Genomic DNA, 26,452 nt, shown 5'->3' with positions numbered 1-26,452 from the left:
ATTCAAAACGATACCTGCACCCCTATGTTCACAGCAGCACTATTCACAATAGCCAAGGCATGGAAACAACCTAAATGTCCATGACAGATGAATGGACAAAGAAGATGTGGTACATATGTACAATGGAATATTACTTAGCCATAAAAAAGAATGAAATAATGCCATTTGCAGCAACACGGATGGACCTAGAGATTATCATACTAAGTGAAGTCAGACAGAGAAAGACAAGTATCATATGATATCACTTATATGTGGAATCTTTCAAAATGATACAAATGAACTTACTGACAAAACAGAAACAGACTCACAGACACAGAGAACAGACTAGTGGTTACCAAAGGGGAAAGGTGGTGGGGGAAGGGATAAATTAGGAGTTTGGGATGAACAGATACACACTGCTATGTATAAAACAGGTAAACAACAAGGACCTACTGTATAGCACAGGGAACTATATTCAATATCTTGTAACAAACCATGATGGAAAAGAATGTGAAAAGAATATATACACATATAACTGAATCACTTTGCCGTACACCAGAACATGACATTGTAAATCAACTATATTTCAGTTAAGAATTTTTTAAAAGAAGAACATGTCATGACATACGAAAATTATCCAGAATTCAAGTTCCAGTGTCCATAAATAAAGCTGTATTGGAACACAGCACACTTGTGCCTTGACGCCTCATCTGTGGCTGCTTTGGGGCTACAACAGCAAAAACGAGTAGACGCCAACAGAGGCGTTATAGTGCATAAAGCCTAAAATATTTACTTTCTGGCCTTCAGCAGAAAAAGTTTACCAACTCTTTTCTAGGACGGCCCCAATTTCAAATGTTCTGCAATGCCACTCCCACAGATCATCAAAAGATTTCCGGAACTTTAAGATTTCAGCCTCATTTGTTCAAAGATTGATGAAACACCAGCTGGGCCAAGGTCAGCATCAGACACCAGGGGTACAGAGAAGACAGGCCGGGCAGACGCCACCCCTCCCTCACGGAGCTTCCAGTCTGAGGACCAAGATGGCCGGTAACCAGGCGGTCACAACACAGCCCGTGACCTTGGCCTCTACCATGCCGGACATTGTGGGCCGCATGTAGTAGGGGCACCTTAACCAGCGGAAGGCAAGTGTCCAAGGGGGCTTCCAAACCTGGAAGGAGATCAGAGAGAAGCAAGGCAAACAGCAGAGAGGAGAGGGCAGGGGGAGTAGGAGCGCAGGGCAAGGAACGTGCACTCAGCTAAGAGAAAGGACACCTTCACGGACCAACAGCCGTGAGCACATGGCTCAGCCTGGCTGTCCCTCGAGAGCAGTGGTGAGATGAGCCGGCGCAGCAGCAGAGGCAGGCCAGGCCCGGACGAGCCCTGCTGGCCCTTTAAAGAACCGGCCTCCAGTCCGCATGTCCTGGGCAGAGCCTCTCATCTGCGAGGCAGCCAGGATCCCTCTGGGGGCCACCAGTGAAGTCTGTGGTAGAGCCCTAACGGGCTGCACAAACCCACCACATACGAGGATTTTCTAGATAAAAACCACAAGCTCAGGACTTCCCTAGTGGTCCAGTGGTTAAGACTCCCCGCTTCCCAGCCACATAGCACAGGGAGATGAGCTCGGTGCTCTGTGACCACCTAGAGGGGTGGGATAGGGAGGGTGGGAGGGAGGGAGACACAGAGGGAAGAGATATGGGAACATATGTATATGTGTAACTGATTCACTTTGTTATAAAGCAGAAACTAACACACGATTGTAAAGCAATTATACTCCAATAAAAAAAAAACATTAATAGACTCACAGTCTATTAATATCACATAGAAAACAAACTTATGGTTACCAAAGGGGTGAGGGAGGGAGGGAAAAATTAGGAGTATGGGATTAACAGATACAAACTACTATATATAAAATAGATAAGCAACAAGTATTTACTGTATAGCACAGTGAACTATATTCAATATCTTGTAATAAACTATAATGGAAAATAATCTGAAACAACATATATATACAAAAATGAAACACTTCGCTGTATACCTGAAACTAACACAATATTGTAAATGAACTATACTTCAATAAAAATTTTTTTTAATTAAAAAAAAAAAAAGACTCCCCGCTTCCACTGCAGGCGGCACAGGTTCAATCCCTGGTTGGGGAACTAAGATCCTGCGCGCCGCAAGGCGCAGCCAGAAAAAAAAAAGCACACACTCAACCATCAGAAACCAATGAAATGTGTTAATATCACGACTACTCTTCAAACATCATGACGTTCTCAACAGAAAATTCTCAATGAAAATCGGTAACGTCCCAATGAAGGGTTTTCACATAACCACAATGTAAGAGTCCACATTTCAGAAGAAAAGTTCCATATACCTTTGCTGAGCCCAATCCTCGTGCCACGGCTGTGAGGGCTCCACCAAGCAGACAGGCCAAAAATAAAAACAAAGACCCCACAAATGCCCAATAGGCTCGGGCTAGCCATGACACTGCGCCACATCCAAAGTCAGCTCATAGCAGGTGGGAAAACAGATAAAGTCGACACCCATCTGTTAAGCAGGAATAAAACCCTACAGAGCTTCGATGTGGATTTAAAGCACCTGCCCAGTCTTGCTACGATCTCCACGTCAGGTAACTGTGATTTTTTTCAGATAAAGTTAAAACTCATCTTCCAGTATTTGCAGAATTTACCAGGCTTGGATCCTAAACACCGAGCGCTATGATTAGGAAACGCCAGATCACTGATGCACAGCATCTCACAGAAGGTGAGGGTCTGCCACACAGCCACCATAGTAGTGTGCGTGTCACACTCAAGGTCACGGCCAAGATCTGCACTGTCACACAAAGGCATCCCTCTGACTTCCAACTTGGACGATGGAAGGGCAAACGGTAAGGCAAGTACCACACTGTTTGGTTTTGAGTTTGGGGGCAATGAAAAACTAAATTCCACCAGGAGTTCCCTGGTGGCCAAGTGGTTAGGATTCCGGGCTTTCACTACTATGGCCCAGGTTCAATCCCTGGTCAGAGAACTGAGATCCACAAGCCATGCGGTGCGGCCAATAAAAAAACACTACATTTTATTTTGACTAAAAGATCATGGATCGTGCTGTATATACAATCTGGGCTTATATGTAATTAATGCCACAGTGTTAAGAGTAAATAAAATGACTTCAGATTCACGCATCTGAAGACTGCCGGAGAACCCACATCCTGGGTGGGAGTTCAAGTTGCTTCACGGAAAACGTCCGCCCCCTTTGACAGAATACTGACGACCTCCAAGGGAAACACGATGATGAGCATGTCATCACTTATAGCTGGATTAAAATCACCACATTTCCCTGCACGCCTGCCCTGGTCTCCCGGGATGCAAGGCATCCCAGGAGCGAGGGCTGCCGCTTCCATCCCTTTGATCCCCAGCCCTAGGCCAGCGCCAGGATGTGCAGCCCTCAGCTAATGCCAGGGAAGCCAATGCAGTCCCAGAAGTTCAAAGATCTTCACAGAATCATCACGTATCCTTCGATCACTGAAATATTTAACTTAAAAGAGGCAGGAAGCAACACTGCTCCACAGGGCCCCGAGATACCAGGCGGGTGGTGGCCTGGGCCCCCCACCTTCCCTGCCCGTCCGACAAGGCAAAAGATAAATGTTTAAAGGAGGACACCATTGCCCCGGAGGCTTGGCACTCCTTACGGGAACCGCTTCACCCAGCATTATCACATCAGCCATGAGATGCTGCAGGTGCCGGCCTGCACCCACCTGGACCACTTTTATCACCTACACGTTTCCCTCCAAATAAAGTCACATTTCCATCTCAACATACCTGCAAGAGCCCCAGATCGCAACACCTGCCCCCTCCCCGACCCAGAATCTGTCCCAACTGTGGGAAGTGGACACCGCAGACCAGTGCCTCGCCCCGTGGAGGTCGGCCCATCCATCAGTGCCCCTGGCACCTGAGCGGGCCACTCTTCCAGCTGTCCAAAGCCAATGTCCTTGCTGTCCTCCACCAGCCACCCCATGCCTGCAGGCTCCCTCGATACCTACCCAATCAACCCATGGCAAATGGTCCGAAGGACAGATGTTAGATACACCAGGGGAGAAAGCGGGCGCCCTCCATGAATCAGCAATGACATTGTGAGTCGACCTCTGTGTGACCTCGCTCTGGGTCACCTGCTGTTAAAAACGCTCCCCCAGGACCAGCAGTAACTGAAGCGAATCTCAGAAGGAAGGGACTCAGGGCTCTTCTAGTTCAATCCCGCTGGGCCTTCCTGAGTCACCAAGGTGTGCACACTCCCATGGGTGGTTCGTGGTCCTCCAGGGGACATTCTGCCCATTATCCCCGCTCTGGGCCCTTCAACCTGCATCGCCGGGCCTTGCATTTCCCCGGTGCCACCAGACCAGGTCCCACCCACTCCGCTCCAGGACGGGCTTGCATCCACCACACATCCCCACATCTTCCCTCCTACAAACCTCCAGCTGCGCTTGCCCAGGACAGCCTGGAACGCTGTGCGTTTTGCTTTTCCAGCAGTCCTGACACGCTGCTGGCTGAGATGCTTGAACAAGTCTCTGGGTCTCCGCAGGAGGCCGCTTTTGAAGGCCTCACTCTGCCCTCTTGCAGCTCGTCCGCCAATTTGTGTCCCTGAGCCTAAGACTCCACAGTTAGCCTGGCAGAGGCTCACTTGATGTCCTTAGGCCTGTGATCCGAAACAATCAAGACCTCTTGAATATGGATTCTGTCGTTCAGCTCTGACTGTCTGCAACCTTCTAGAATCCAACGGGCAGGAGCTCCAGAGGATTACCTTCTACCCATCACTACTCTAAAATGATCATTCCAGCCCTAAGAATATGCCCACACTTCCACTCCATCCTGTTAACAAAAGATTTAATGCTGGGACTTCACTGGTGGCGCAGCGGTTAAGAATCCGCCTGCCAATGCAGGGGACACAGGTTCGAGCCCTGGTCCGGAAAGATCCCACATGCCGCGGAGCAACTAAGCCCGTGTGCCACAACCACTGAGCTTGTGCTCTAGAGCCCGTGAGCCACAGCTACTGAGCCCGTGAGCCACAACTACTGAAGCCTGTGCACCTAGAGCCCACGCTCCACAACAAGAGAAGCCACTACAATGAGAAGCCCACGCACTGCAATGAAGAGGAGCCCCCGCTCGCCGCAACTAGAGGAAGCCTGCGTGCAGCAACGAAGACCCAACACAGCCAAAAATAAATAAAATAAATAAATTAGTTTAAAAAATAAATACCGTTTTAAAAAAAGAAAAGACTTAATGCCTTTTTAACATCTGACTATCTCTTGTTGCCTTTCTAATGCCTTCCAGAAAGGCGCCTGGAGCCCACACCAGGCACCACTTAAAGCGCTTTCCATCCTTCTTTCCCTGAATCCCACACCAGGAAAAAGGCAAGGTCCAGGTGCACCAACTGTTCATAGATGAAGACACTGCAGCTCCTGCAGATGCGAGCTGTGTCCTACGCCAGCCTGGATGCCGGCGCTCCGCACTGTAGCCCCGCCCCCTCCAGGCTGGCTTCCATAAAGAACCAGAGAAAACCCGGAAAGCTGACCGCCCCATCCAACACGTGAGGTCCTCCAGAGATGGAAGACCCCCTCACCCCCCAGGTCAGGGGCTTGTCCTTCCAGCTCCATCCATGTCTCTCCAAGTCGGAGCCCATGAGAGGCTTCCCGTGAAAAAACACTGCTGTCCTTCCCGTCCACGGTCATCTGGGAATAGACTGTCCAGACCGTATTCCTGAGGAGCTCCAATCCTCAGAGAGGGACTGGACATATCAGAGACTTTATCAGTTCATGCCTGGTTCCCCTTGGAAGCTGTAGAAATCCCTTTCCTAGAAGCCCTGGCTGGCTTTTCAAGGGGGTCTGATCTCTGAGATAGAGGGCAATGATCTGCCCACCTCCCCAGGCTGTTTGAAGCTCCCCAGTCTCACCTAAGTGAGATCCAAACAGTGTTCCCCACCATGGGTTCCCCAAACTTCTAGGAGCTGTAACTGTCAGCCCAGCAAGGCAAGAGTTAGAGAAGCTCAGCTTTAGCAGATGGAAGCTTCCAGCAGGTATCCAGATGGAGGAACTCTGTCCACACTCTATCGCCCAGGCCTGTCCCGAGACAGCATTAGGAGAGCACGGCATGGGCGTGTCCTCCCAGGGCGTCAGCACTCACCCAGGTTTGTGGTCTTCTGTTACCTCCCTAATAACCTTCTGGAAATGGGGTTTCTACTAACCTGGAAACCGATCTAATCAAGGTTATTATATCTGTTTGATCGGTTTATTTTGAAACATTCATAATTAGTAGCTGTGGTGGGTTAAATTTTGTCCCCCCAAAAGTTATATTCAAATATCGAATCCCCAGTCCCTGGGAAAATGACCTTCTTTGGAAATAGGATCTTTGCAGATGTAATTCATTTGAGATGAGGTCAGACTGAATTAGGGTTTTCTACTGTGCTTACAGGAAAAGGGAATTGTGGACAGAGACTCAGGGAAACACAGACAGAGCACCATGTGAAGACAGAGGCAGAGACTGGAGTGACGCTGCCACAAGCCAAGGACACCAAGGACTGCCAGACGCTAGCAGAGAAGCAAAAGGCCGATTCCCCCTCTGCGCCTCCAGAAGGAACCCACCCTGCCAACCCCTTGATTTGAGACTTCTGGCCTCCAGGACTGTGAGAAAATCCATTCAGTTATTTTAAGCTACCCGGCTTGTTACAACACCTTATGATGGCAGCCCTACGGAACCAATACGATAGCTGTCATCCATCAGTCGTGCTCACCGCCTGGCAGCCACTGTCCGTGTACTTCACACCCCTTAGCTCACAACATCCTCACCATGGCCCTAGGATGCAGCTTCCCAACCACACGGTGTGGAGAGATGAAGAAACGGAGGCGTGTAACTCACCCATGGTTACTCAGCTGGAACGCGGTAAAGATGGGCGAGGACCCAAGTCCAACTTCCCTGCACGGGCACTATCCCCTGTCCCTCTGCCAGTCCTCCTCCTAACACCCGGCCCTGCTGTACCTGAGAGACACCTGCTTCTTATCAGAAGTGCACACACGTCAGTGACACACCCAACCAGTCTAAGCGTGGGTCTGCAGGCTGAGATCCCGTACTGCCCTCGCCCTTCTTCCAAGTAATCTTCCCCCATGAAATGTTGGGAGCCACCTCCAACCCCACCTTGCCCTGGATGTCAGAGCTGCTGCCTCCTGAAGTACCAGACAGAGCAGGGGGTCCCGGGCGACCCTACACATTACGGCTCCAGCAAAACACAGGGACCTTGCTCAGCAGGCTGTGTGTGTGGTTAACAAGCCCAAGAGAACCCCTCACTCCAAAGCTGACCCCTGACCCTGTCCAGGACTCCGTGCTGCCGGCATCTTTACTGCTCAGCCAGCGTTTGCCATTATGTCCAAGAATCTTGCAACTAATTTAAACACAGAATTACCATATGGTCCGGCAATTCCACTCCTCGGTCAGTACCGAAAAGAACTGGAAACAGGCGTTCCAACAAATACTCATCCCTGAGTGTTCATGGCATCGTTATTCACAATACCCAAAAGGTGGAAATGACCCAGATATCCCTCAACAGATGAGTGGAGAAACAAATCATGGTAATAGATACGTATAATGAGATACTCTTCAGCCACAGAACGCAATGAAGCATTGACACACGCTACAAGGTGGATGAACCTCGAAAGCATTATGTCAAGCCTAAAAAGCCAGACAAACGAGGTCACATGTTGTATGATCCGGAACAGGTAAATCCACAGAGACAGAACACAGATTGAGTGGCTGCCAGGGCCTCAGAGGACGAGGGAAGCAGGAGAAACAGCTTAATGGGTGAGGGCTTCTACTCTGGAAAGATGTAAATGTTTTGAACCTAGATGCAGGACGTTGCACAAGGCTGTCAGTGTAGTAATGCCACTGAACTGTTCACCGTATCATGCCTAATGGTTCATTACGTGGATCTCACCCCCAGCACATCACTTTTCTTGTAAATCCTGCCACTGATTCATAACCTGACAACTGTGCCATACGTGCTGCCCTGCCGGCCTCCCCACTCCGCCCGCCCCCGCGGCTTGCAGGACCAAGTTCCCACCCCCTAACCTGGCTTGCAAGCCCTTGGCCCGGCCCCTGTCCTCTCTCCCCCACACCCCATGCTGCAGCCCAGGCAGAACCGCCCACAGGCTCCCCGCCACCGGGTGCTCCCTCTGTGCTTCCCTTCCCAACCTCAGCATCCTCGAGGCGCACCAGGAGTCCTCAGTGAAGCTTCGCAGACAGCCTACCGCCCACAACCAAGCACCAGACCCCTTCAAGGCCAAGGGCAAACACTTTGCATCCCCATCGCTGTAACTGTCACCCTAGACTCTTGAGAGCAACTCTAATAAATAACAGCATGACCTGGGTGTCAACTTTTAATCCATGCCAACACTAGGGTAGCAACTGCTATTACCCCCAGTTTATAGGGGAGCAAATTCACCCTCCACGGCACGGAAGGTAAGGTAAATTCTAAAAATTACCCAATCAGCAAGGCGGATAGCCAGAATTCACCCCCAGCTCGGTCCAACTGCAAACGGTCCCTTACCCCTCTGGGATTCAGCCCAACAACTATCCAGCCCATAACAGGACCTGACAACGAGCTGCAGAATCAATTCTGACGCAAATAAACTTGCATGGATTTTCATCTGTGCCTGACAGACCTATACATGGCTGCAAACCTAGTTCCTTCCACCTTCCCTGTGGTCCTTCCGGACAGAGACGCCACCCTCAAACGAGACATATGAAAATGCTTCCAGAGATTAAATGCTTACAGCCAAGCTTCCGAAGGTGACCTGATTAGATACTTAACCATAACACCAGTCTAGACTCAACAGATCAAACCCTCTGGCTCAGGGCAATCGTGGCTCTGCGGCAACTGTGCAAAATAACGCTTATAACTGGAAGAAAGGAAGCCCGTTTCTCCTGAGTTTCTAGTAAATTGGGGGTTGGAGACTTAATAATGCCAGACTAATTTACAAGTCAGGCAGCAGGTTCTGCAGAGGCCCCTGGGGGCAGAGCCCGGCCATCCGCCCGGGACACAGCTCTGGCAATGGATCATGGCTGAAAGCCAGGGAAAGGGGTCCAATGCTCCCCCTCCCTTCCTTAGCCTCCTTCCTTCCACCTGGGGCTTGGAGACCATCACCTCACTCTGTTTTAAATTCTGAATCCAGGGAATGTCCTCACTCTGTTCATGTTTTATTCTTTCAGCCTCTCCAACAAGCCACTCAGCCCAACGTCAAAGCTTGGACATGTAGTTCCCTCTGCTGAGACCACGTGTCCCATCTCTTCCCCTGGGTGCCTGCTGGAGGCCCTGGGTCTATAGAAATGATACTTGCTCCTGCCAGCATTCCCAGGCTGTCCGGCCCCTGGGTAGGGGTCCCCCACCTGCACAGTAGGCGCCCTCACCCTTAGAGAGCGCTCACTCCGAGCATCGTAACCACCCGGTCCCATGTCCGCCTTTCCCACTAGATGGTGGGCAACCCGAGGGTGGGCAACGCGAGGGCAAACACTATGTTTGCCTTGTACTTCAATGAGTCCCCACCACCTAGAAGCGTGTCTTCCATGGAAGCTCTGACTCAACGTCTACCTATAATGAGGAAGCAATGAATGAAGGAATTCAGATGGTCTCTCTGGAGGGAAAGAAAGAGATCACCTCTCAGATGCCAACTAAAGAGCCAGCTGCCAACCAGAAGAACCTTCCATGCACATTTCAGTGCCTTCACCCTTGGGAGGGATGGTAGTTTATTAAGCATTTTCTATTCGCCTCAAGTTCTGCCCAAGAAACTCCACATCACATCCAAATTGAAAGAAAAAAGCAAATGAAAGAGAGAGCAAAAACCTACAAACAGTATCACACATTTGCACATCAGTCACCACCTTAGTCTCCAGACAATATTCTAAAAAGATGATGCAAAATATACCGGGACACAAGGTCTCTGACCATCAGCTTCCTCACTGAATGGAGACCAGAAACTCCCTTTCACCTGTTTCTCAAATGCATCTCTGCCCTAATCCTCTGTATTAGGGCCACTATAACAAAATACTGCAAACCTCGTGGCTTATGACAATAGAAATTTATTCTTTCACTGTTTTGGAGTGCAAGAGTCCAAAATCAAGGAATGGGGAGGCCTGTGCTCCCCTCCGAAGCCTTGATGGGAGGGTGCTCCCTTGCAGCCTCTAGCTCCCGGTAGCCCCAGGCGTTCCGTGGTGCCCCTTGGCTACTGGCAGCTCAACTCCAATTTCTGCCTCTGTCCTCACGTCGTCTCTCCCGGGTCTCCCTCTTCTTCTAAGGACCAGTCATCTTGAATAAAAGGCCAACTCTAATCCAGGATGACCTCATCTTACCTAATAAGATAATTGTATCTCCAACTACCCTATTTCCAAATAAAATCACGGTCTGAGGCAATAGGGGTTGGGGGGGGGGACACAATTTAACCCACAACATCCTCCACCTTCCATCCTAGAATGTGGATTAAAGGATCCAAGCAGGATACTGCAAGTATCAGGAACTGTGTTTTCCTCAAGTTAATATGTAAATATATGCAAATACTTTTGTGAAAATGTTGTTTTCCAAAGTTTAATTTTTTTTCTTTTGTCTACTTTTCCTGGATATCTAAATTCAGACTGAAGCTTGCAAATAGTTTAGAACCGAGAACAAACATCAAGTAATATACGTGGAAATCCGATGCTTCTACTTAATAGCTCTGTAATCTTTAATCTTTTCTTTTTTTTTTTTTTTAAACAGAAGACTAAAGTATACTAAACAGAGGTGGCTTTGTCACCAGGGGTCCATTTTCAGACTTATGTGGTGCTGAGGATGGTGTTCCCAAGTACTAAGTGATTAGCGGGTGCTAAGCATTTGACACTTAGCCTGTCACTCCTCTCCACAATCATCGGAAGTGGGGTACTATTATTATCCCCACTTTACAGATGTGCAAACTGAGGCTCAGAGAGGTTAAGTAACCAGCCCAAACTCAAACAGGAATCCGGGGGTCTGAATACATGCCAAGTGCCTCCCCCATGGGCTCGATTTCGGGGATGGAAGAACACACACACACACACACACACACACCCCAGACACACCCCACATCACATCCCTGCCAAGAGAGAGCCCCTCTGGGAGGTTTTCCATTTTCCTAGTCCTGCGTGGTAGGATTCTAACAGCTACAGGCACACGCCTCCCTGACGGCTCCCCCAGAGGGCGCCCAGCCTGGTCAGACACAGGGCAGTCACATCAGCACTGGCCAGGCCCCCAATCCTCGGAAGGCCTTCACGCTCCCAGGGCTGCCACTGGTCACCAATGACTTTTTAACCTTTGACTTAAAATTGCCACAGAGGTGGAGGGGTGCAGGAGGGGGATTGGAGGAAGGCGGTCAAAAGGTACAGACTTCCAGCTATAAGATAAATAAGTACCAGGGATGGAATGTACAACGTGGGGAATATAATTCGCACTGTTGTATGTGATACCTGAAAGTGGCTGAGAGTAACTCCTAAGAGTTCTCATCACCAGGAAATTCTTTTTTATTTTCTTTAATGTTGTATCTATACGACATGTCGGGTGTTCACTAAACTTACTGTGATAATCATTTCATGATGTCTGTAAGTCAGATCATTACGCTGTACACCTGAAACTTATACAGCGCTGCACGTCAGCTATATCTTAATAAAGCTTGAAAAATAACTAAATGAATAAACAGATAGACTGATTAATTAAATAACTAATTAAACTGCCACAGTATTGATTCCAGTCACGGAGCTCCCCGCTGATGTCACGGGACAGCTCCTCTGATAAGGCCGGTACTCCAGAGCAAGGTCAGCCATCCCCTCCAGCTCCTGGGCTCTCCGCGACTTCTGTGATAAAGATGGCGCTCGTTTCAATCACCAGAAGTGGCAGTTTAAGAAAATCTCATTCCATTGTTAAGACTGATCTGTACTAAGGGGTAGTGTGTGGGAGGCGGGGGGTGGGGGGTGGGGGGGGATAAATTAGGAATTTGGAATTAACAGATACACGATACTACATATAAAATAAATGATAAGGACCTACTGTATAGCACAGGGAACTATACTCAATATCTTGTAATAACCTATAATGGAAAAGAATCTGAAAAAGAATAAATATATTCTTTTATATACTCTTTTGTTTTTTAAGAATCAATTTTATTAGGCTTCCCTGGTGGCGCAGTGGTTAAGAATCCGCCCGCCAATGCAGGAGACACGGGTTCGAGCCCTGGGCTGGGAAGATCCCACATGCCGCGGTGCAACTAAGCCCGTGCGCCACAACTACTGAGCCTGTGCTCTAGAGCCCGCGAGCCACAACTACTGAAGCCTGCGCAGCTAGAGCCCGTGCTCTGCAACAAGAGAAGTCACCGCAATGAGAAGCCTGTGCACCACAATGAAGAGTAGCCCCTGCTCACCGCATCCAGAGAAAAGCCCGTGTGCAGCAACGAAGACACAACACAGCCAAAAATAAAATAAATTTAAAAAAAAAGAAAAGCCAAGTGATTCAAAAAAAAAAAAGAATCAATTTTATTTACTTATTTATTTTTCGTTGCCTTGGGTCTTCATTGCTGCATGTGGGTTTTCTCTAGTTGCAGCAAGCAGGGGCTACTCTTCATTGCGGCGCACAGGCTTCTCATCACGGTGGCTTCCCTTGTTGCGGAGCACGGGCTCCAGGAATGCAGGCTCAGTAGTTGTGACTCGCGGGCTCTAGAGCGCAGGCTCAGTAGTTGTGGCGCACAGGCTTAGTTGTTCCACGGCATGTGGGATCTTCCCGGACCAGGGCTCGAACCCGTGTCCCCTGCACTGGCAGGAGGATTCTTAACCACTGCGCCACCAGGGAAGTCCCATATATATTCTATATATATATTTATATATATTATATATATATACTTTATATATTATATATATATAAACTAAATCACTGTGCTGTACACCTGAAACTAACACAACATTTTAAATCAACTATACTTCAATTAAAAAAAAAGTCATCTCTACTTGAACTTTTGGGTATTCCCTCCACTTGTCATCTCAGAAAAGGAAGAAATTGGAAGCATCCCTGCTCTAGAAGGGTCCCTGAAAGGTTTTCTAATAACATCACTTCGTTTGGTCTCTCCTGCCCTTCGAGGTTTTCGGTTGTCCATATGGGTGCAGCTATGACACACATACTCTGCCACGTGTTTATGTTCAGAAATGTACCCATGAATCCCCTGAGTGGTAAGAAAAGGTAAGAAGAAGAGTAAAGTGGAGAAGCTGGACCAGGTAATGCCAGGATTTCAGCCAGCTTTGTGTGTGTGTGTGTGTGTGTGTGTGTGGTTGTGTGCGCACGCACATAATTAAAAGTATTTTAGAGCATAAGCTGAGGGCAGATGGCCCACTGCCCAGCAAGGTGGGCTGTATGAAACAAGAAGTGTTCATAAAAAAATGAAAACAAGATTCAACAGCACCATTCCATTTCTTCCAGCTGTGATGCAATGCCAGCCACGAGAGGAATCATTATTAAGTCAGTGACAAAGGCGGGAAGCCCAATGAAAATTTTATAAGCTGGTCCAAAACTTGTTGTAGGCTGACACATTTAAAGTACGTTTGCAAAGCCGCTGCACGTATTTGCAGGTAAGAGGCAGACTTTGTTAGGTGAATAAAATATCGACTTCAAAAATGTAAGTAACTACTGCTATACTATTTATGTCATGATTATTAAAACTCTGTCCTTAAGAAACACTTTTATCCACTACTTTATTCCCAGGCACTTAGATTCTTCACTCTGAAGGCTCATTCCACGTTAATCCCACCTTTAAGTGCCTGCCCGTAAATCACAGCGGTCGAAGAGGGAAATTGTGCAAATGTTTTCGAGCCCTTGACCACACGTGGTCCCCACTGGTAACTACTGGTCAGGTGAAAACTGTAAAATGGAGGTTTTATCTTCTGTTCAACTGGAGGCAACACACGGTTGAAGAGGCAGGAATCCTACAGAATTGGATTTCTGTTGCATCACTGGTTTTAACCTTTCCCTCAAGGTTCCCTGCTCCTCCCCCACTCCCAGCACTTCCGAGGCCTCTTGTGTTCATTAAAGCTCTAAGGGGGCCTGCCACAGAGGGTCCCAGCCCAGCTCTACCCTCACAGCCCTGGTCCTTCAATTAGAAAACCAAGACAATGTTGCCCTTTTGGCTTTAAGAGTCTAGCAATTACTATATATAACATAGATATAATCAGGACTTCCCTGGCGGTCCAGTGGTTAAGACTCCACGCTCCCACTGCAGGGGGTGCAGGTTCGATCCTGGGTTGGGGAACTAAGATCCTGCATGCCGAGCAGGGCGGCCAAAATAAATTTATCAATGAATTAACTAATTAAATAAAAATAAAATAGAGAACCAACAAGGACCAACTGCATGGCACAGGGAACTATACTCAATATTTTGTAATAACCTAGATACACACACTCACAGCTTTCAGATTAGCTCCTGATACTTTGCCGCTAGAGATGAACTCTAGCTGTCCCTTCACCTTCACTCAACAAGATGTGCTAGGGACCACACAGGTGCAGGGAACAGAGGAAGGAACACAACTCAGCCCTTGTCCCCAGGGGCTCTCTGTTCAGCAGGGGACATGAAGGAGGAGTCCACCAACGGCGCCCACAGACAGAAGCATGTTGTGGAACTGCAGAGAGCAGCCTGCAGAAGGGCCCCTCGTGCAGCCCAGGTGAATCAAGGAAGACTGGCCAGTTGACTTCCTACACTGTTGGTGGGGATGTAAATGGAAAAGAGTATGGAGGCGATTCCTCAGAAAACTGAAAAGAGAGTTGCCATGTGATCCAGCAATCCCACTTCCGGGCATGTATCCGAAGAAAATTCTAACTCGAAAAGATCCATGCACCCCAATGTTCACAGCAGCATGATTTACAATAGCCAAGACATGGAAACAACCTAAGTGTCCGCTGACAGACGAATGAATAAAGAAGATGTGGTCTGTATATACAATGGAATACTACTCAGCCGTAAAAAGGAATGAAATAGTGCCATTTGCAGCAACACAGATGGAGATTATCATATTAAGGGAAGTAAGTCAGATAGAGAAAGACAGTATCATATGATGTCACCTACATGTGGACTCCAAAATATGACGCAAATGAACTTATTGACAAAACAGAAACAGACTCACAGGCATAGAGAACAGGCTTGTGGTTGCCAAGGGGGAGGGGAGGTGGGGAAGGGATGGACTGGCTGTTCGGGATTATCATATATAGAATGGATAAACAACAAGGTCCTACTGTAGAGCAGTATACGGTATACTGAACTATATTCAATATCCTATGATAAACTATAATGGAAAAGAATATGAAGAAGAATGTATATAGGAATAACTGAATCACTTTGATGTACAGCAGAAATTAACACAACACTGTAAATCAACTACACTGTGGGACTTGGCTGGCGGTCCACTGCAGGGGGCACGGGTTCGATCCCTGGTCAGGGAACTAAAATCCCACACGCCTCGTGGTGTGGCCAAAACAAAACAAAACAACTTCAAGAAAATAAATTAAAAAAGAAAGAAAGGTTTACAAGTTGAGCTGAGCCTGGAAAAGCTTGACAGATGGAAGATAAACAAAGGGCATTTCCAGGCAGCCAGAAGAGCATGCACAAAGGCACTGTGGCACCGCCAGAACACACAGGGGAGGATGTGCCAGAACTTCAGTATGGAAACACCACCAGACGTCAGTGAGGTCAACCAAAGGAAGCTCTCTTCCCTGTTATACGTGGGAGTCCCCAGGAGGGGTTCCCGTCCCCACCTCTCCCTCGCCCTGGCCTCTCCAGGCTGATCCTCAAAGCAATACCCCCCAAGAACCATCTGAAGAAACTTGGCAGCCTGGTCACAGCGCCTGGAGGACCAAAACGCATTCTTGCCTTTGAAAAATGGGCAGTAGAACACACATGATGTTGTTAGAAGGACTTGAAAATTAATCTTGTGAAGTTAATAGAAGCACATCAATTTGGAAGAAAAATAATCACATTTCCCTCCTGCTAAATGATTATTTGCCCCTGGTTAAGCCAATTATGTTCAAGAAAATAAGTTATTATTTGGGGGGGGGGGGAAATGGAGTCTTGATAAGTGCCTTTATTCCAGTAAATAAAACTCCAAGAGCGAATGCCTGACCTCCCGTATTTATGAAGGTCTGTGGGCAGCCTGAATGATACTTCTTAGACAGAATGTTAGGGATGGACCATAATTCCCCTGGTAATCTGTGCATTTTTCCCAGGACATGACCTCAAAACTGCTGTTTGTCTCTCGGAAAGAAGAAACAGAGCTGTCTCCTGAACATCCTTAGACAGCCCAGGTGCCCCGCTAACCCCTCCACCAACCCCCTTAGGCTTCCTCCTCCAAGCCCTCTGGCCCAAAGCACACCCTTCGGGAAACAAGTCCTGCAGGTTTCTAACTTTTCCTCCCAAATATGCGGCAAAGACTTTGCTTCTAACAACACAGTCACAATACTACAGTAAACAACTACAGAGTGCTGACTAGGAGTTGGGGGTGACTCCCAGCACTTCATTGACACCAGTGGGAGCCACCTGGCCCCCAGGGGGACAGGTGGCAATGTCTGGACCTATTTTGGGTTGGCACCGCTGAAGGGAGGGGATTGCTAGTGGGATCTAGTGGATGGAGGTCAGGGACGCTGCCAAGTACCCCGCAGTACCCAGGGCTGCCCCCCAAGACCAAAATACATCCAACCCAGAACGCCACTAGTACACAGGTCGAGAAAACCTGCTTTACATGAATTCACCCATTTAACCCTTGAGCAACTCTGTGAGGCAGAAACTACTGTCATCCATGGTCGACAAGTGAGTAAACTGGGGCGGACGGGCTTCAGAGCCCCAGGGGCATCCCGACCCAGCACTATGGTCCTAGACCGGGCAGCCTCCACTCCAAGTACCTTCTTTGCAGGGATGTCGCTGAATATTGGAGGGACGAGGCACTGAGCCTTAGACAGGTTCCCTCCCCCATATTCAGGCCAGCTGCTCCGGACCCCTTGCTGGGCACCACCGCTCTATCAGCCAAATCTGTACGGGACTCTGGCTGATGAAATTAAGAAGGGAAACCAGAGTGCTGTGAGATCTGGGGGAGGCTGGCCTCTGGTCTCCTCAATCCTGACTCCCTGACCCCGGGGCCCGCTTGCCCCCTCCCCACGCTCTCTCCACCACTCCCCTCCCTTGTCCCTCAAGACTCCCAGGCCCTGGGGACTGAGGACCATTCTCCCTGGGGCCTCAGCCCTCACACAACCCTGTCCCGCAGCCCGAGGTTGGCAACACAGGGGACGGTCGATTCCGGAAGGGCTCGGCAGCCCAGCAATGCCGGGAGGGGGGAACGAGCCGGATGTGGCACAGATCCTATGGAGCTGAGGCAGGAAATTGCAGCCCGTGACCTGGGACCAGCCAGTCAGCCGGTGGGACAGGGGTGCAGTAGGAAAGGAGGCCAAGGAGGCCGGGAGGGGCGTTTTCAAGGATGCCCTTTGCCGAGGAGGCGGCAGCCACCACCATCTCGGGAGTCTGATCAGAGACCTCGAGCGCTGGGATGGAGGACACACTCTCAGAAGACAAACGGAACGTGAAAAAGGAACCGAACAGATCCACATGCCTGCAAACCCCAAAGTTCCGAATGCCGCAGAGTTCTGAGTAATTCACTGAATGGCAAAAATCCAGCGGAGATGAGACATGGGGTGTCTCTGGATTCTCGAGGTCTAGGAACAAAGCTGTCAAGTAAACAGGAAGGTGGGGGGGGGCAAGGGAGGGAGGGAGGAAGGGGTTGTCTGAAGGCACCATTTTCTTCTATGGCTAATTCCCTGCGGTTGAGGACCACTGTGCTCATCCCTGAAGCTGGGACACAATTACGCCATCACTCCATCACTCCTCCTCTCTACCTACACGCAGGTTCAACTGCCCAGGTGAGCAGCTCACTCAGAATGCTCATCTGCCCACGATGCCAGTCCATCACCAGACAACTTGTCTGTAACAAATAAAATACAAATTAGCAACCTTTAGGAAAAGGAAAGCTCACGAGGCCACACTGCCCTCTTCCAGTTAAAAGTCAAGAAAACCATCACCGGAAATTGCGTATTTTCTCTATAGGAAGTTAACACCCACACAGTAAGCGAATCCGAGCGGTACTTTTTCTGGCTGCAAGCTCTCCCGCACACGTGATCCCTGTAGCTCCTCGCGGGCAGCTGAGAGGTGAGCACAGGCTCTGGGACTCTCCCAGGGCCCCGTGCAGGTCCTGAGGTTGGGGAGGTCAGTAAGGTGGCACTAAGTGCTGCACCCAGGCCTGGACTCCAGGCCTTCTGACTCCTGGTCCAGCGCTCTTTAAAATCCCACGCCATCAAATCCCCGCACATCACTTGAAGTTACTGCAGTTCTGACTGATTTACCCTTACAGCCTTTTTCAGTGCCTGCTTGGTCATAAAGACAAGCGCTATTTCAGAAAATGAAGGTTCGTTCATTGCAGCGCTATCCACAATAGCCAAGACATGGAAGCAACCTAAAGATCCGTCGACAGATGAACGGATAAAGAAGGGGTGGTACATATATGCAATGGAATACTCCTCAGCCATAAAAAAGAATGAAATAATGCCATTTGCAGCAACGTGGATGGACCTAGAGATTATCATACTAAGTGAAATAAGTCAGACAGAGAAAGACAAATATGTTATCACTTATATATGGAATCCAAAAAATGATACAAATGAACTTATTTACAAAACAGAAACAGACTCACAGACATAGAAAACAAACTTATGTTTGCCAAAGGGGAAAAGGGGGCAGGGGGTGGATAAACTAGGAGCTTGGGATTAGCAGATTCAAACTATTATATATGTAACAGATAAGTAGCAAGTACCTACTGTATAGCACAGGGAACTATATTCAACACCTTGTGATAAACTATAATGGAAAAGAATCTGAAAAAGAATACATCTTTATTTCTATAAATATATTATATATATATATATATATATAAACTGAATCACTTTGCTGTACACCTGAAACTAACACAACATTGTAAATCAACTGTACTTCAATTATTAAAAAAAAAAGAAAATGAAGACTCCATTCTAACAAAGAAACAAAGGCTAACGCTTAGAAGCAGACACAGTTCTCACTAGCAGGCTTTAGTAACCATCTTCTGAGGTCAAAAGAATTCAACAGACCCAGGAATGGGGTCTGGGGTGCTGCATACATTTTAGGGTGGTGAGAATAGGAACTGCCAACAAATATGAAGATGACCAATTTAGAGAGCTCTCCTTATGCTCAACGGTCCACTCCCCTGACCCCAACAGCCGTCCGGATTAAGTACACAGCAAAGAACTTACCGGACATAGAATCTACGGGACATAAGTAGTGGAATATACCTCAAAGAAAAAGGCAGCATCTGTCCCCATTCACATCTCTTCACATCTCTGTAGGGGTCTGGCCATCTGTTCCGCCAAAGGATTCTCAGGGACTAAAAGGTATGAGATCTTACAACCCCTTGCTCAATGCCCATGTTGCTAACCGGTCCATCACAGCTCTTGCTGATCCATGGAAAACACTCAGAGGAGCCCCACATCAGCCTCCTGCAGGGCACACAGCAAGACTACATTTCTGGGTCCCACACCTGGCCAGGGACGGAGCTCTAAACAAAAGAATGTGACCAGAAGGATGGTACCACCTCCAGCCCTGGCAGGGAAGAAAGCTCCTGTGAACTAGCCTTCATCTCTTTCTTCCCCCACCCCCAAATTAAAAGGCAAGGAGCCCAAGATCCTGGCAGGGGGCAGAGCCACAGGATAGAAGACACCCTGGTCCCTGAATGACCTGATGGAACAGAGCTCCCGGCCCGCTCCCCACCAGCCACGTGGTCTGCGACGTGAAGGAAAAAGGAACGTTCATTGTATGAAGCCAGCGAAACGGTGGGCTGTTTGTTTACAGCAGCTAGGCAACCCTAATTCAGGACGGAAATCACAACAGTTACATGTATACCTAAAAGTATACCTAGTAGCCATGTAAGTTAAACAAAATCAGCAAGATGGCATATAAATTGTCTATCACACTCTTGAGGAAAGGCAGCAGCAACTGTAAACAGCAAACAGGCCAGGATAAAGGCTGAGTAAAGTTTTTAATGAGGGCTTCCCTGGTGGCGCAGTGGCTGGGAGTTCGCCTGCCGATGCAGGGGACAAGAGCAAATGTCGACTAGGATGCGGAGAAACTGACTCTCTCTCTCTCTCTCTCTCACACACACACACACACACACACACACACGCGCGCGCACACACACACACACACACACACACACACACACACGGCTGGTGGGAACATAAAATGGCACAGCCGCTCGGGAAAAGTTTGGGAGTTTCTTAAAAAGCCAAACTACCTTTCCATTCAACAACTGCATTCCTAGGCAGTTATCCCGGAAGATGAAGACTTCCATTCACACAAAAACCTGTGCGTCAATGCTCACAGCAGCTTTACTAGTAACAGCCAAAACCCAGACATCCTTCAACCCATGGATACACACAGCAACGTGATGACTCTCCTGAGAATGATGTCCAGCAAGAAAAGGCAATCCAAAAAGGTTACATACCGCAAGATCCCATTCATGGAACGTTCTCGAAATTACAAAATTACAGAAACGGAGAACAGATTAACGGTTGCCAGGGAGGATGCGGAAGGGCAGAGGGAGGTGGGTTTGGCAACAAAAGGGCAGGAGGGGTCCTTGGGATGATGGAAATGCTCTGGATCTTCTTCAATGTCAATATCCGGGTTCTGATACCGTGTGTTGCAGTTTTGCAAGATATAACCTTGGGGAAAAATTGTAGTGGGTACACAGGGTCTCTCTGTACTGTTTCTTACAACTGTTGGGTCTGTAATTATCTGAAAACCCAAAGTTAATGAAGAAAAAAAGGGAGAGTAAGGAGGGAACGAAGGAAAGAACAAGGGGGAAAGGGAAGAAGGAAGAAGGGAAGAAGGAAGAAGGGAAGAAAGAGAAAAAGAGAGGAGAGACAGAGAGATGGCAGGTGCCCTCGGGCACTGTGGCTCCTCAGCTGTACCCAGCACAGGACTCACAACTGCCTGTTTCTTTCTCCGTGTCTGCACCACCTGCATCCTCAGAGGTCACAGAGAACAAGAGAAAGAACTATTCACACCCGCTAAGACAATCCTGATAAGACGTCTGATATTCTGGGCCAACACTGGCACTACAATAAATTTAAAATTTTTATAGTGTTTCCAAAGTAAAATCAGGTTTGTAGAACTATAATGTGCCTTAATTTCATTTTTCTGCAACTCCAGTGAATGAAAATGTCTGCATTTCTATTTACTTATAAGCAAATCAAATTTTTCTTCCCCCAAAGTAGCAGCTTGCTTGCTACTCCAGGCAACGAAGAGCATCTCTCAGCAACTCTCACGCTCCCAAATTTACTGGATATTACACCATTTCTAGCAATTATCATCGCGCAGGGCTAATCTGAATACACACGTCACAATCCCTAACACCAAGCAAAATGTCACATCCCCCTAATATGGGGGCAAAACACACCATTAAGACAACAAGTTTGGAAGAGAAGCATCCCTCCAGCCACCATGACTGTCAAATCCAAACAGGAAATCACTTGTCACTACATTTCTAAACTGCGCTTTATTAAATAAAAAATTACTAAAAGCACCGCTCCATGGCGTACCTGGCTTATCGCAAACGCTGATCTCAGGGCTTTGCGCTCTGAGGACATTATCTCAGTGAATCCCCACCGGTCTTTGCAGTAGGCAGGCTTGGGTCCACTTTCCAGATGAGGAAACTGAGGCTAAGAAAGCAGAAATAACTTGCTCAAGGGCCACATAACAATTAAGAGCCAGAAGTTAAAGATGTCTCGGTGCCAGTGCCCACATCCCCTTTTTGAGGTTTGCCTGGAGTGGAGAGTGAAGGGCACGCTGAAGTCACTGGTGTTCGTTCAATCTGCCTCTAGCAAAGCTAAAGGGTGGAAAGAGAACCGTAGTCTTGCCCAGCTGCTCTCCACACCACCTCCATTCCTGTTCTATTGCTGCCATAACAAATCATCACACCCTTGGCAGTGGAAAACCACCTGCATTCATTATCTTACTGTGCTCCACGTCAGACACCCAGTGGCTCTGGGTCTCAAAGTAAAGGTGCTGGCCGGCTGCGCTCCACGGGATACTCTAGGATGAATGTTTCCAGGCTTATTCAGGGGTGATGGCAAAATCCAGCTATAATTGCAGGATTGAGGTCCCCATTTCCCTGCTGGCTGTCAGCTGGGGCCAACCTCAGCTCCCTGAGGCCTCTGCCTGGTAGCAAGTGGACCTCGACATCTTCCAGCCAGCATCCGGGCGTGGAACCCTCCCAGGCTCGAAATCGCTCTGACTCCACTTCTGCCAAATCTCTCTTGTGCGAGCAAACAGAAAAAGTCCGCTGCTTTGGGGGCCCACGTGGCTAACCCGGGACCAGCTCTGCACCTCAGGGTTCACAGCCATGATCTCATCTGCCAAGTCCCTTCTGCCGTGTCACACACCACATTCACGCATCCTGGACACTTGGGGGGCCGTTATTCTGCCTTCCATGCCGTCACTGAGACGTGAGCACGCCAGCCTCGGATGTGACGGCTGCATCTTTTCACCTCATCTGAAGAACAGGAGCCCCATGAACACAGTTTTACTGGTGTTGGGACGTTTTGACTCTGCCTAGTTGGGGGATGATGGGAAAGTTCATCTGGTCCAACCCCTCAGTGTGACAGCTAGGTCAAAGTTCACGTCCATGTTAATAAGCCAGGTCTGTAAAAACTGACCCACCAAACTCAAGCCCAAGGGGAGAAATTAACAGGCTGGTCCCCATGAATGCAGGGGGGGGCCACCAGGGTTTCCTGCCTTTGCTGAGCAAGCAACAGATCAGCTGTTTACTCCTTTCCCGATTCCACAAAGTAAATAAATAACTGAAGTGTCTCATTTACAAACAATGCTTCTAACAGATTCTAAGTACTTGCAAACAATGAGCTGTGATTCATGTTTCCAAATGAGATGGAGTTTTACCATTTTCTCTCCCCTCGTGATTCATTCAGGGGCCAAGTCACTGGCCGGGTGGAAGCCTGGCCGCCCACAGACCCACCAGGGCCCATCTACGGAAACACAGTCCTGTTGTGAGGCTCCCCCCAAAAAACGCTGTGGTTGGTAAAGGGGATTTCCAGTAATTTTCCCTTCGGCAGAAAGAGGAATTAAACTCGTGGAAATGAATCCCTACATCCAACACTTACGTCTTCCTAGCCAGCCCACTCCCTGAGAACCAGCGGGATCCTCCCCAGGCAAACTCCCAGACACGAGGGCAGCCTGACTCAAGCGTCCTCGGCTTCCTCTGCCCCAAATCGGGAACTCTAGGAGCTCTTCGCCTGCGCGCCCTCCCCGACAGGGGGTCCAGTTATTTAAAGTTCCTCCTGCCGCTGAAAGAGTTGTGCAGTCTCGTCCTCTCCACCTGGTGAAACTAGGCAGGACGACCCCCTCCCATCTCCCCTGCCTGACCGCCACTCACATCCTTCCCAGAACTGGTTCCAAAACCTCCAGGATACTCTTCTTCTCTGGAAACTTTTCAACTTGGAGTTTTCCTAAAACCAAAGTATTAACCAAAGGTGTGATGTTAGAAGGCACTGCTGTGAGTGCTAGCAAAGCTTCTGGAAGGCATGTGACTTACCGTGGGAAGGACACAACCACGTTCGTGCCCACAGCTGCCTCCCCAGTGGGGAGACCCTGCTTGTGGGTCTCTACTTGTGAATGTTCCCTTTGCTCATGAGACACAAGTCACTCCACAGGTATGGACACCTCCAGGGTTCTCACTGACACCATCCAGGTCACCCTGGGAGCCAAGGGTATCAAAGCGACCTTAAAGAGAGGTCCCTCACCCATCTCCTGGTGAGCACAGAGGGGTGACCATGAACTCTAGAGCCACCACCAGGGTTCAGTTTCAGGATGGAGCACTTACTAGTGGCGCTAGTCTGTCCTTTGCCTCTGAGAAGTGGGAGGGACAGCAGTCCCCACCACACAGGACTGAGAGGGCAAGTCCTGAGCAGGAGTGCTGGGCTCTGCTGCCCCCACCTGGCCCCCTCCTCTCCCCAGGGCTCCAGCTTCTCTTCCATCTCTAAGCACTGCGTTCCCTGAGGGCCTGCCCTCAGCCCTCCCCTCACACACAGCATCCCAGCAGGCTCACTGCAGCCCAGACCCCCCCCCCCAATGCTACCCCACACCCGAAGTTGATCCAGCAGGAATCTCCACACCCAGACCTCCCTCATCCAATGTGGATCGATGAGGACCTTTCTATCGGGGCTGAAACCACCTGAATGGGCACAGGACACTGCTTACAAACTCAGCTGCACTCGGAAGCCCAGCTCTGCTGCTGGCCTTTGTAGATGTGCCTGAGCCCCGGAGGCCGCATCTCTAAAACAGGGGAGGGAAGGGGATTCAGCCACGGTGGTTTTGAAGTAGCGCCACCTGTGCAACAAGCCCCTGCGGGCCCAGAGGGGACCTAGAACCGTCCCAATGTCCAGGCCAGCTCCACTCTACGTCCCTGGCATCTAGCAGAAGCATCACAGAAAGAAAAGAGAGAGCCCTGGGACCAGAACCGCCCAGGCTTCCCCAAAGTGGGAGGGCCGAACCACACCAGCAGCGGGAGTGGGCTGCTCCCCGCAAAGGCTCAGGGTCGGGAGGGGAGGGCGGGACGGGCCGCAGGGTCTGGAACCCCAGGAGGGCACCACCTGGCTTCGGAGGGGAGGCCAAGGCTACAAAAGGCCTTCCAAGTCAGGCAGAGTGCAGCCTGGCTGAAGAGGTGGTCAAGGACGCCTCTGGATCGCGGAGCAGGAGGAAAGAGGGACTGAAGCCAACTGGGAAGCCGTGCGGAGGGGGAGACCAGCCGCGGGCCCAGACAGAGCCTCCGGTGCGCAAGTTAAGAGAAGGCAAGCACCCACAGGCCTCCGCAGGCCAGGCTACCAACCCCCGCCAGGAGGGCGGCAGGGCGCACGGGGCCTGGGGGGCTGCTTGCTTTGCCATTAAGGAGAGCCTCCGACTCTGGAATGTGTACTTGGTCCGAAACGTAAACTTGCGGCCGACCCTCCCTACTCCCCCCAGGAAGCGACAAAGAACAGCGGAGCCAAAACAGGTCCCGCCCTTCGCAACCCGCTCCCGGCCCCGGGGACCCCGGAGCGCTCGGCCGCTGGTCTCCGAGGGTCCCGCGCCGTCCAGGGCAGGACCACCGAGCGGCAGGCGACGCGATCGCCCAGCCCCGGTCGCACACGCCACCTCCCACCGGGGGAGAGCACAGTTCTTCGCTCTGGCCGCTGCAACTTGAAACTGTCCGCCCGGAGCCGCAGACACTGAGCACAACTTCATCCGAAAAGCAAAAAGGCGCGGCCGAACAATGCCGCCGGGGCCTCCCGGCCCGGCCCGGCCCAGCTGGGGTCGAGGCGTCGGGGGCAGCCCCGGGGGCTGGAAGGCTCCGCCGCCTGGGTGCCCGCCCGAGAGCTGGATGTCGGAGGGGACACCCTCGGGAAGTGACACAAGCCTCCCCCCACCCCCGCGTGTCCCCGGCCCGGCTCGCGCGGGCTCCGGAGCGGGCGCGGGAACAGCGTGCGCCCGGGGTCCGAGTGGGCAGTGCCCGCAGACGGACCCTCAGGCGGGCAGGGCGGGGACGCGGGTTCCCGGCCTCCGCGGCCCCTCCGCGTCCCGCCCGCGCCGCCCGGGCCGCCGGCAACAGGCTCCCGGGCGCCCCCGCCCCGCCCCGCCGGCCCGGAGCGCGGCGCGCGGGAGGTGCTCACCCACGCCGTATTTCTCCTCCCGCTTGGTGGGCACCCAGCGCGTCATGCCGCCGCCCGCGTCCCGGCGCCCAGGCCGCCGCCGCCGCTCCGCCAGGAAACTCCGCGCCTAGGCCGCCATTTTCCATTCCTTTCGAGCCGCGACAGGATGGGGTGGAAAAAGTTTGCGGCGGAGGCGGTGTCATGTGGGGCGGGGCGGGCGGAGCGTCGCGGGCCGGATGGGAAAGGCCGGGAGCGCCGGCGGGAGGCGGGACGGCGGCGGGCGGGGGGCCGTGGCCCACGACCCCACCCCCCGAGGAGCAGCCCCGCAGGGTCGTCGTCTCCCCCTTGTCCACGGAGCCCTCCCGGGGGCTGGATCTCATACACCCCTCTCAGAGGGGTGCGCCCTGGCCGGCAGGTGGGCAGGGGGATTCTTGGCAATTTGTGAGGCTTGTGGCTTGCAACAGCCCCTGGTTAGACTGGCGCGCGGTGATGTGATGTCCCCAACTCAGTTTCCGCCTTGGGGGGAGAGGCCTGGAGCTGAGCAAACCCGCAGGTTCCCTGGGAGGAGCCTTCCCAGAGCACGTGGTTCATTCATTCATTTGACAACCATTAACTGAGCACCTACCCAGTGCCCGGGTGCGCT

At 50.5% G+C, this 26,452-nt stretch overlaps 1 protein-coding gene across 2 annotated transcripts in view; it reads right to left on the bottom strand.

The window, feature by feature from the left end:
- Positions 1-26,002, bottom strand: part of DOCK1 (dedicator of cytokinesis 1) — a 542,215-nt gene extending 516,213 nt beyond the window's left edge. For both annotated transcript variants that reach the window (XM_027112936.1, XM_027112937.1), the window contains exon 1: positions 25,831-26,002. In XM_027112936.1, the coding sequence (XP_026968737.1) occupies positions 25,831-25,876 (46 nt within the window). In that variant the 5' untranslated portion in view covers positions 25,877-26,002. The remainder of the gene's footprint in view (positions 1-25,830) is intronic.
- Positions 26,003-26,452: the final 450 nt, after the last annotated feature.

This window comes from Aethalodelphis obliquidens, unplaced genomic scaffold, assembly GCF_003676395.1.
Source record: "Aethalodelphis obliquidens isolate GAN/ISIS:26980383/991018 unplaced genomic scaffold, ASM367639v1 scaffold11, whole genome shotgun sequence".
Classification (NCBI taxonomy): Eukaryota; Metazoa; Chordata; class Mammalia; order Artiodactyla; family Delphinidae; genus Aethalodelphis; species Aethalodelphis obliquidens.
Note: the sequence above shows the minus strand (reverse complement) of the source record. Positions and strands in the feature narration are given on the sequence as shown.